Source organism: Elephantulus edwardii, unplaced genomic scaffold (genome assembly GCF_000299155.1).
Source record: "Elephantulus edwardii isolate Elephantulus edwardi_28Jun2011 unplaced genomic scaffold, EleEdw1.0 scaffold00115, whole genome shotgun sequence".
Lineage (NCBI taxonomy): Eukaryota > Metazoa > Chordata > Mammalia > Macroscelidea > Macroscelididae > Elephantulus > Elephantulus edwardii.
The window spans coordinates 9,825,043-9,835,329 of NW_006399865.1; the positions used below are offsets into that span (position 1 = coordinate 9,825,043).

Below are 10,287 nucleotides of genomic sequence, written 5' to 3' on the forward strand. Positions count from 1 at the left end.
AAAAAAAAAACTTTTTATCAGCCTTCTCCTACCTCATTGGTAGTGCTTAATGACTGCTAGTTACCAGCATGCTGCCACACATTTCCTCCACGAGGAACACCACCTTATTTCTCACCGTCTGTAAAAAGAGCAAGGGCCGTATCTGACCTGTCCCAACTCCACAAAGGGGAACTGTCTCCACTGACAACACCCCCAACACAAAACCAGTTACCATGGGATCAGACACGGCCCCCACCCCCCCGTACCTCTTTCGATTCATCCCAACACCAACCTTACTACTCTCCTGGGTCTGAAATCTGTTGCGATAGCTTACAGAACACACAGAACCATATTAGGGAAGTCAAAAGCTATAATTCCGGTTGATAGAAGATTGTCTAGCTGGCGAGAATCTCTGGCCCCAAAGGGCGTGCGTGCACTGCATGCCTGCTGCTGCTTTACTCGTGCCAAGATTCTCAAAATCTGCTGCTGAATCTGCTCAGTTTAGTGGTGAGACTGGCCAGTCCCCTTGTGGATAAGCTAACACACCCTATTCACGTATTCCTGTCCATCCACATGTCGAAGGCCATGGCTAAGACAGCCATTTTGAACACCATCCTTATGTCTCACTACTTGAAGCATCTCCTCTAAGCTGCAGTCATCTCGTGGACGCCTGACTTTTCATCCCTGCCTCCTGCAACAGTGCCCTGTTTTCCTCAGGGAAGAGCATTGTCATTAAAAGACAGAGAAAGGCTGAGGTTAATGTTGGTTTTCTTTCCCCAGGTTGTCTTTTGCTTCTGGGGAGATGATAAATCATCTCTTTCATCCTCATGTCCAATATTTCTATTTGAAAGCAAATGAGACTTGGTTGACCCTTTCTTGCTTTGAGTGTCTGTCTCTGTGTGTGTGTGTGTGTGTGTGTGTGTGTTTGTACCATCAAATTGGATCCAACTGGCACAGAAGGAGATTGTCCCTCCTCCAGCGGAGCATCTGGTGGATTCGAACCACACACTTTGGGAATTGCAGCACAACTTCTTGCCACTAGGCCACCAGAGCTCCCTTGAAAATTCTGCTTAAATGCCCTCTTTCTTCCAACCTACAGTAAACAGATGACCCCTGTATGTCTCTCGGTTGCTGTGTGTTCACTAATGAACTGTTGTCTCTTGTTCATAGTGTTAAAGAAGAAGTGTTTTGGAGGAACTACTTCTACCGCGTTTCTCTGATCAAGCAGTCGGCCCAGCTGACTGCCCTGGCCGCCCAGCAGCAGGCCGCTGGAAAGGAGGACAGGGCCAATAGCAGGGACGGCGACTTGCCACTGCCAGGTACGTTCAGAGGCCAGCACTTGCCTCTGTGGGAAGAACCACTCCAATATTTTGAACCTAGCCTAAGAGACTCTCCTGATCTTGTTGTCTTGCTTAAATCAGAAATATCATGGCCGTGTGGAAAAGTGTTTGCCTTTCCGGAAGGAAAATGATTTTCAGTTGCCCTCTCTGACTCAGCTGCTTTCTTTTGGGCCCTTTCCTCATTCCTTAAGTTTTTTCATGTTTTTCTTTTCTTAGTCCCCTCCTGATTACCAGTCATCTTCCCCACATCTCCTTCCTTGCCCGTTAGCACACGTGACTGTCCAGGCCTGCTGTCCTGTGCTCTGGTTCACACTGCCATCTCTTTGTTCTATGTCTGTTCTCCGTTAGGCCTGACGTTTCCTAGAGAAGCAGAGGTGGCCGAGCAGAATGGAACTGTCCCAACTCAAGCTCCACGTACCCAGTTCTGAGCTGGCCGCCAGCAAAGGAAACCTTTAGCTTGCTTTCACTAGCTTACCCGAGTTGTTGAGACAGGAGCCTCGGCTTTGCAATGTTAGCAAGACTGAATGACAGTGATAATCACAGAAATAAGAAATCACTTTTATGTCACTTGTTAGTGTTTAATGAGCACCTGCTATGTATAGTTGCTAATTACGACTAGAGGGGCCCCCTCCACGGGCAGTGAGGAATATAGGTTATGGGTTTTTAAGGGCTTGGGCAGTAACGCATGTCAGAGGTCCAGGGCATGCAGCCCGTGTGAAGAAGTGTTCCGATGTGGCACAGAGGGCTGGGAAACGGAATCCAGTCAGTTGCTCTGAACGTTAAAATGAGCCCTTTTCAGGGGCCCTCTGGTGGCCTAGTGGTAAGGAGCTGCAACTACAATCCCAGAGGCTCACGGTTCGAATCCACCAGATGCTCTGCCTGGAAAGGAGGGACAATCTCCTCCTGTACCAGTCAGATCTGATTTGACGGTACACTTACACAAAAATAATAAAATAAAAAAGAAAAAAAAATGAGCCCTTTTCGGCACCAATGTTGACACGAATTCCAGTTGTCTAGCATTCTTCAGGCATTGCTTTTTGTTAATGTTACCAGAACATGTCACTTTACCAGATCATGCCTGTGTAACTCAATCAGTCCTGTGAGGACAGTGGTCTGTAAAGACCCTAGATGTATGCTGAGCAAAAGAGGGCGAGAGCGCTGAGGAAGATGGCTGCCGCGCCCACACGTGTGCTGGGCATCTGAGTTGCCCCTGTGCTCCCCAACCTCACGACAAAGGTGAAACTTGGTAAATAACTGGATTCTCATGATCCTGAAACAACATAACACTGCCACAGTGCTCTTACTGGCAGTGATGTAAATTTGAAAAACCCTACTTAAAACCTTCTATAAAGGACACTGAATGTGATGCTGAATTAAGTCATGTCCCCAAGTGTAAGTTGTTGAGTGTTTTCACTGGCTCGTTCTTGTAAGAACCCGAGAAAAGCTAACAGCGTAACGTAAAAAATTTACTTGGGGGAAAAAACTTATTTTGGAAAGCTACTTGATATAATCATACTTGTGAATGTTTTCACTGTTAGGATACTCTGAAGAATTTAAATCAAGTGATTACTGACTCTCTTATTCTCACTTCGTAGAGGCAGTACGGCCCAAAACACCACCTATCGTAATCAAATCTCAGCTTAAAACTCAAGAGGTAATTTGGTTTTACATTGTACCTAGCGGGTTGGTGTCTGGAAATGAAGTATATCTGTGTGATCTCACTCAGGTGCCGTTTAAAACGCCTGAGGAGTATGGAGGCATCTGTTGTGGCAAAGAGGCTTGGGTCTTGAATAGTCAGAGAGCTCAGCTCAGAGGAGGACCTTGTGTCCTTGTAGGTATGCTTGAAGGGCTTAGATAGTGACTCCAGTGCCCCAAACACAGAGCCACCAGAGAGACCCAGGTGGTGGCTCACTCCATCACCAAGTGCCAGTGAAGGTAGAAGGCTGAGACCTAGTGGAGGAAGGAAATGGCATCAACATTGCTTTAAATCCTGAGGGAACACTCACACTTAAGTGCCACTTAGACGGTGGCTTCCAGAGCTCCTTTGTTGACTTGCAGGATGAGGAGGAGATTTCCACAAGCCCAGGCGTTTCTGAGTTTGTCAGCGATGCATTCGAGACCTGTAACTTAAACCAGGAGGATCTGCGGAAAGAAATGGAGCAACTCGTGCTGGACAAAAAGGAAGAGGAGGCAGCGGTTCTGGAAGGTACTAGACGAGACCAGGAAAGCAGCCCCAGCCTGGATCCCTAGGCTCATTGGAGAAAAGTGTTATCCTTAAGTGGCCCTGTGAACAAGACATTGGCTAGGGGCTTACTTTTCGGGGTGAGGGATCATGGAATGGAGTAGTGCTGTTGGCTACACAGCCTGAGTGTAAGTCAGTGTCCCTGGTGTACCTTTAAGAAATGTTGAATTAAAAAAAAATTTAAAAAATGTTGAATTAGCTGCGCTGCAGTCCCAAAGGCGAGCAGTTCAAATCCACCAGATTTCTCCACTGGAGAAGGAGGAGCAATCTCCTCCTGTGCCAGTTGGATCCAATTCTACAATACAAAACAAGAAAAGAAAAATAAGAAAAAAAGAGAAATGTTAAATTAGCAGATGTCTCATTCTATATATTTTTGCCACAATGAAGTAATCTTGTCAAATTTTTTAGAGTAGATTTTGCATCAGAAGTGAGTCTGTGCTCCTGGCAAGGTGGCCTGTGGTCACTGAGCAGACCTCTGCAGCTCCCCTGCCCCCAGCACAAGCAGAGGAAAACCCCAGGGTTTGTTTGCAAACGCTGACAGAATGCCACCCCCCAGGAGGCGAAGCATTTGGTTCTAGACACCTGCCTAAGGGCCTTCCACTCTTAACTGCTGACTTGACCTGTGTCCTGTTTTTATGAAAATAACACTACCTTTGTTTTCCGCCCAGGAACTTTTATGCAAATGCCACTTTTGTTTTCTGACCACCAATCATTCCCTTCCCCCATCCAAGGTATTTTCATTAGCACCAAGTGCTAGTGAAAAAAAAATGTTTAGGAAAGAAAGCTATATACCTCCTGGAGGGAGAGGACGACAGAAAAGCAGATGCGAAGCTGCAGTGTATCCCTGGAGGCATAGGCGGTAGGCCCCTTGCCCAGGCTCTGAGGAGAGCTGCACTCCCAGGCTGGAGCAGGCAGCCTTTGAGGAAGGGTCACAACAGAGAACCAAAGAAGAGGGACAGCGCTTTCTTTGGCACCAGTGCCTGGCTTTATGCTGAACAGAAAACAGAACTGGTTAATTACTATTCCATGAAGCCGGTCCCCTGAAGGCCTCTCAGGTGCACAGAGCCTTTGGGAAGCCAGCTGCCTCCCCTGGTTGAGCCGGAAACCTGTTTCCCTGGAGGCCCCCCTCTCCCACCCCCAACCCCAGAGAGAAGGAGCAAGGAGCTGGCAGGGAAAGGGAAGCAAGTGGGACTTGGAAACCTGGGCTGTCTAGTTGCGTGTCTGTCTGATCTGGAGAAGGTCACTTGATCTCTAAACCTCCATTCCCCTGTCTGAAATGAGGGATATATAGAAAGGGCTTACTTAGCTCAGTGGTTGGCCCACATTTTGGCTACCACCACCATCATCTCATCATCATCATCAGTAGTGGTAGACCTTCACTTGCAAGCCCTTGAATAAAAGGAAAAGGAGAGGCCTAGGTAAATTCAATTTTATTTTAAAAAGGCGCTCTGGTGGCCTAGTGGTAAGAAACTGCATTGCAATTCCAAAAGCACACAGTTCTAACCCACCATCTGCTCTGTGGGAGAAGGGTGGGCAGTCTCTTCCCTTACTATTTACTCCCTCTGAAAGGGAGGGTCAGCTATGGGTATGTTCCAACTCATGGCGAACAACAGATAAAGTAACTGGGAGAGTCTTCCTTGTTTGTTTGTGATTTCAGATGAATCTGCAGATTGGGAGAAAGAGTTGCAACAGGAACTTCAAGAATATGAGGTGGTGACTGAATCAGAGAAACGAGATGACAACTGGGATAAAGAAATAGAGAAAATGCTTCAAGAAGATTAATTAGCTGATTTCAGCAATCCACCAGTAATCTGTAGCATTCTTCAAACTGACATTAAATTCTAGATACCAGATTCATCAAATCAGAAGGCACAGATGATTTTTACTTGATTAAAAATCAGAATTGCTTCAGCCAGCATCTTTTTTTTTAAGCTGACACTTGTCTCTCTACTTAAAAAAAATTAAGTTTCAAGGTATCTAGAATAGGTATTCTAATAATCAAAAAGATGTTCTACGTAATATTTCTTTAAATCTGGTTAGATGTGTCCTTGCGTTCAGTATGGAGGTCTTTGTCACAGATGCCGCAAGTAAAATCTTAGAGTTCTGTTTTCCGTGAGGTCAGAAAGTAGCACTTAATTTATTCTTCAGTCTTCATCTTATAAACATTTGTATTCGTTGTATTTTCTTTAATATGTACACAGTAAAGTATTTACTTAATTAATTGATTACTATGAAAATTACCAAATTATACCAAAGAATTTAAGAGGAAGTGCTTTCAAAATATTTTCCAAGATTCCATCTGGGAGCCAAAAGTTTAAATACTGATGTTGATTTCAATAATATAAACATAACAGTTTGATTTAAGAAATAAAGTACATAGGGGAGCTCTGGTGGCCTAGTGGCAAGAAGCTGTACTGCAATCCCAAAGGTACATGGTTCGAATCCACCAGATGCTGTGCCAGAGAAGGAGGGACCATTTCCTCCTGTACCAGTCAGATCTGATTTGATGGTACATGCACAAAAAAATAACAAAATAAAAAAATTTTTTAAAAAAGTACAAAAGTATTTTGTTTTCTTTGACATTTTACTTTTTTAAAAAAAGCTGTATCACGTGAATCACATATACCACATTTAATACTGCTTTCCTAAGTTAAATTTCATGTCACAATTTTTCATCCTTCATGGAAAATCTCATCCTTCTTGTTTAAATCATTATATAAATAAATGTTTTAGCTTTGTTTGTCTTAATTAAGCTGTCAGTGTTGATTAAATTGTACAATCTGAGACTTCATTGACGAGTCCTGCTTGTGTTCTATGCCAGCCAGTTCGTTGTCATACAGTGATTCTTTTAAAAAGGAAAGATGATTTAGTACATCCGTTTGGATGGCGAATTCTGTTTCTTTAGGGTATATTCCCAGCAGTGCAATTGCTGTGTCAAATGGTATTTCTATTTTCAACTTTTTGAGAAAGCACCAATCTGCCTTCCATAGTGGTTAAACCATTTTACATTCCCACCAGCTGTAAATAAGGTTTCCAATCTCTCCCTAACGTCATCAACATTTGTTGTTTGCTGCTCTCTTGAACTTCGCTATTGTTGCTAGGGTGAGATGATCTCATAGTTGTTTTGATTTGCATCTCTCTAATAACTAGGGATTTTGAACATTTCTTCATGTGTGTGTTTGCCATCTGAATGTCTTCTTTGGTGATTCATCTCCTGAGCCCATTTTACAATTGGGTTGCTTACCTTTTCCTCGCTGAGGTGCTGGAGCATTCTATAAATTTTAGATATGAGTCCCTTATCAGATAAGTCATTACCAAATATTTTTGCCGAGTCTTTCTTTCCTTTTTACCCTATTAGTGGAGATTTTGATGTGCATGGGGATTTGATTCTTAGAAGGTCCCATTTATTTTATCCTCTCCTGGTTGTAGGTTTGCCTTTATTATTTTGCAAAGAGCCTTCATTTCACAAAGGAGAATAGAAATTGTAAGTTTCTTCATAAGATAAATGTATACTTCATATTCTGGGCTCCATAAAAAAGAATATATGTTTTCTGGGCAAAGATGGCTAACAAGAGGACTGGGCCATTCCTGTTTGGGAAAACATGTCCGAGTGGGCAAGCTTGACTTTCTCAGCTGGGGTTACAGCAAGCAAATCAGCTCTTCTCTGGGATCTCAACGGGAGTTAGCATAAGAAAACTTTTTACTTGCGGTACTACGATTGCCCATTACCCAGTTTGAGATCAGGAATGACTTGACTGCCAACTTCTCAAATATGCTGTTGCTAGGAAAGCCTACTACCAGGGGGTTTCCTGGGTGAGAAGAAACTTACATGTGTGATTTAAAAACCCACTACCAGTAGTGAATTCTGACTCAACATAGCAGAGCACAAATGCCTCATCAGGCATCCAAGGGGACGGGAGGGCTCTGCTGTTGGCCTCTCGTCCACTAAGTGCCCTGTGAGTGGGACAGGTGTCACCTCTCTCTGCCAAAACGAAAAAGAAAAATTGCCAGTTTCCAGCAAGATGGCAAAGAACTTGTGAAGCTGAAAGTACTCTCCTCCAGCACCACAACTCGAAGTCATAACTTGTTATGAAAAAAAATCAAATTCAGCACAGGGGGAGATAATTGCCATGTCAGTGAGGAAGAATGTTCGTAAGGGCCTCGAACTGCACCTGACGGGAATACACAGTGACACCTTAGTGAATAGCGAAGGAAATGAAGGAACAGCAGCCACACACGGTTATGTTACCACAGTGACAGTTCACGCGAATGTCACAAGTGAAACAAAGCCACACGGAAATGAACAAGTGGCATCCAGCGCCTATGCTACATAAGCTGCCTTTCTCATTGCCGTCAGTCCGTTCTTGCTGGCTGACCCTCCGGCAGTTTTCAGAGGCTGTGAATCAGACAGGAAGTGATTGTCCTGTAGAGAAGCTGGTGGATTTGAACTGCCAGAGAGGCACCACTTTGGAGTTGGCAGCCAATCTCTTTATGGACTACAGAGTCAGAGGTCCTCTAGAGAAAATGTGGGAAAACCAAGAAACCAAAAGGTTGCAGGACATGGAGGAGGAACCCACCAATCAGCAGTCTCCTCTTGTGCAATTTGCAGTCCCCTAGTGGCGCCCATGTGGCAGCTCAAATCCTCCAGCTGCTCAGTGGGAGCCAGATGGGCAGTCTCTTCCTATACTGTTTGAACCCTATGAAACCCAATGGAGGGTCAGCTATGAGTTTTTGCAACTCCACAGCACTGAGTTTTTTAATTCACCAAAGGTGAAACCAGCCCAATTCAAATACCCACCGCAGCTCTCCATGAGTTGTGTAAAGAAAATCGCGTTCTTTGAGATCATAGCTTAAAAGGAAACCTTGACGTTTTTTAACTTGAGTATCTATTGTTCGCAGTGCACTATGGTTACGCAAATGAAAAGCTGACTCATCGCCCTTGAACTTCACTCTGTGACTGGAGAACAGGCTGCGTGCAGTGTTATTGGTGGGGGAGGAGCAAAAAACCCCAAAGCCCTCCATCCTCATTCTCCCTTGGAAAGGAATTTGGTCTGGTTTGCTTCGTGGAGGCCCGGTGGGGTTGCAGAAATGATGTCGGTGCTGTGTGTTCGATCAGAAAAAAAAGATTCACAACTGGCAAAAATGTATTTAATAGCATTGCACTTTTTCTTTCAAAAATGCACGTGTATATTGGACATACATACACATGGGGGAGGGGGAGGGGAAAGAATGGAAAGCTTACATGGAAACCACACAGGAGGTGGGAGCTGTGGGAAGCCCTGAAGAGGGGACAAGGCTCAGAGTCTGGAAGGGACGTGAGCGGGCTGGGGACGGAGGTGCGGGCGCCCAGAGGAGCCGGGAGGCAGCGCGTTTGGGGCAGGCGCGCTCTCCCTCCGGGGAAGGCACAGCTCGGAGAAAGCGGTGACTTGCTGACGAACACGCAGGGCCCGGGAAGGGGCGTGGCCTGCGGGCTCCCGAGTGAGCGCTCACACTGCCGCCCCTCACCGCCCCTGCAACGCACGGGGCGACTCAGGGGGCGCTGCCACCCGCTCTGGGACTCTGCCAAGGGGACACCAGGCCAGGGGCATCGCGCCAGCGCGCCGCAGTGTCCGGCTGGCGGAGCGGACAGCGGAGGCGGCAGAGCCCCCCCAGCCACGGGCAGTCACCCCAGGCCTGTTCTCTCCGCTCCAGCCCCTCCCTGAGCAGGCCTTCAGACGGGTCCCATGGGGGCAATCGGCCTGTGTCCGTCTGTCTGGGAAGAGGTGCAGCCAGGAGGCCGCCGAGCAGCGAGCACGGCGACACCTCCTCTCATGAGCTTCCGGCGTGTTGTCAGGAGGGCCGATCCCTGGACATCACGCTCGGAAGGGTCAGCGAGACCCCCAACAAGGCGCACTGACACAGTGGGGGCAACGATGGGCTCCCACACGGCCGTGACCGTGACGGGGGCGCGCCACCGGGCAGTTTGTGGTCCAGAGGGCCACTGGGAGTCGCGCCAGAGTCCATGTCGTCGATGGCGGGGCTCAGCCTCACACTCCCCCAGCTGGCGGAGCCCCCCTGCCTGTCAGCTATACGCCCCCCTGCTCCAGGGCCCATGGGGCTAGGATGTCACCCCTCCTGCAGGGGGGGAGGGGGTGCTGGGGTGTCGTGTCGGCCCAGTGACCCCACACAGGCCCTGCGCCTGTGGCTTCTCTGCTGTCCAGATAGGCCGAGGGGGGATGGAGGGTCATCCAGGGAAGAGCCGGCAGGAGCAGGCCCCTGACAACAGCCTCAGGAAGCAGCAATGGCTGGAAGGAGACAAGGCTCAGACTCCAGGGAAAAGGGGAAGAGGATCCTAAGGCCTCGCTTTGCACCGCATCCCCCCAAAGAAGAGGGGCGAGACCCCACAGGGAGGCAGGCCCAGGGGACAAGGCGGCCTCAGGGCCACTATCTCTGCCTGGGTCCCCCAGGACCTCCACTGTGGGGAGGCCTTAACAGCGCCCCTTCCGAGCCACTTACTGAACTTTGAAACAGGGAGTTTCCTAAAGGCCTTTTGGTTCCATGTTCTTATGCTCATTTTTAAAAGTGAGATGATGGTTCCTTCAACACTCTACACTCTCAACACGCATGTGCCTGGCTCTCACTTAAAGACCACAGTGACATCAATGACACTGCTGGCAAAGGCTGTCCTGACCTGTGGCCACAGGAAACCACAGCACAGAGACGTTTGTCACAGGAGGAAATAAACGC

The 10,287-nt window shown here is 47.3% G+C and overlaps 1 protein-coding gene across 1 annotated transcript in view; it reads left to right on the plus strand.

Annotated features, from left to right (window-relative positions):
* Positions 1-5,408, plus strand: part of SYAP1 (synapse associated protein 1) — a 31,746-nt gene extending 26,338 nt beyond the window's left edge. Inside the window, exons 6-9 of the mRNA XM_006892401.1 lie at positions 1,150-1,298; positions 2,915-2,973; positions 3,378-3,525; positions 5,219-5,408. Of these exons, the coding sequence (XP_006892463.1) occupies positions 1,150-1,298; positions 2,915-2,973; positions 3,378-3,525; positions 5,219-5,343 (481 nt within the window). The 3' untranslated portion in view covers positions 5,344-5,408. The remainder of the gene's footprint in view (positions 1-1,149; positions 1,299-2,914; positions 2,974-3,377; positions 3,526-5,218) is intronic.
* The last annotated feature ends 4,879 nt before the right edge of the window (positions 5,409-10,287 follow it).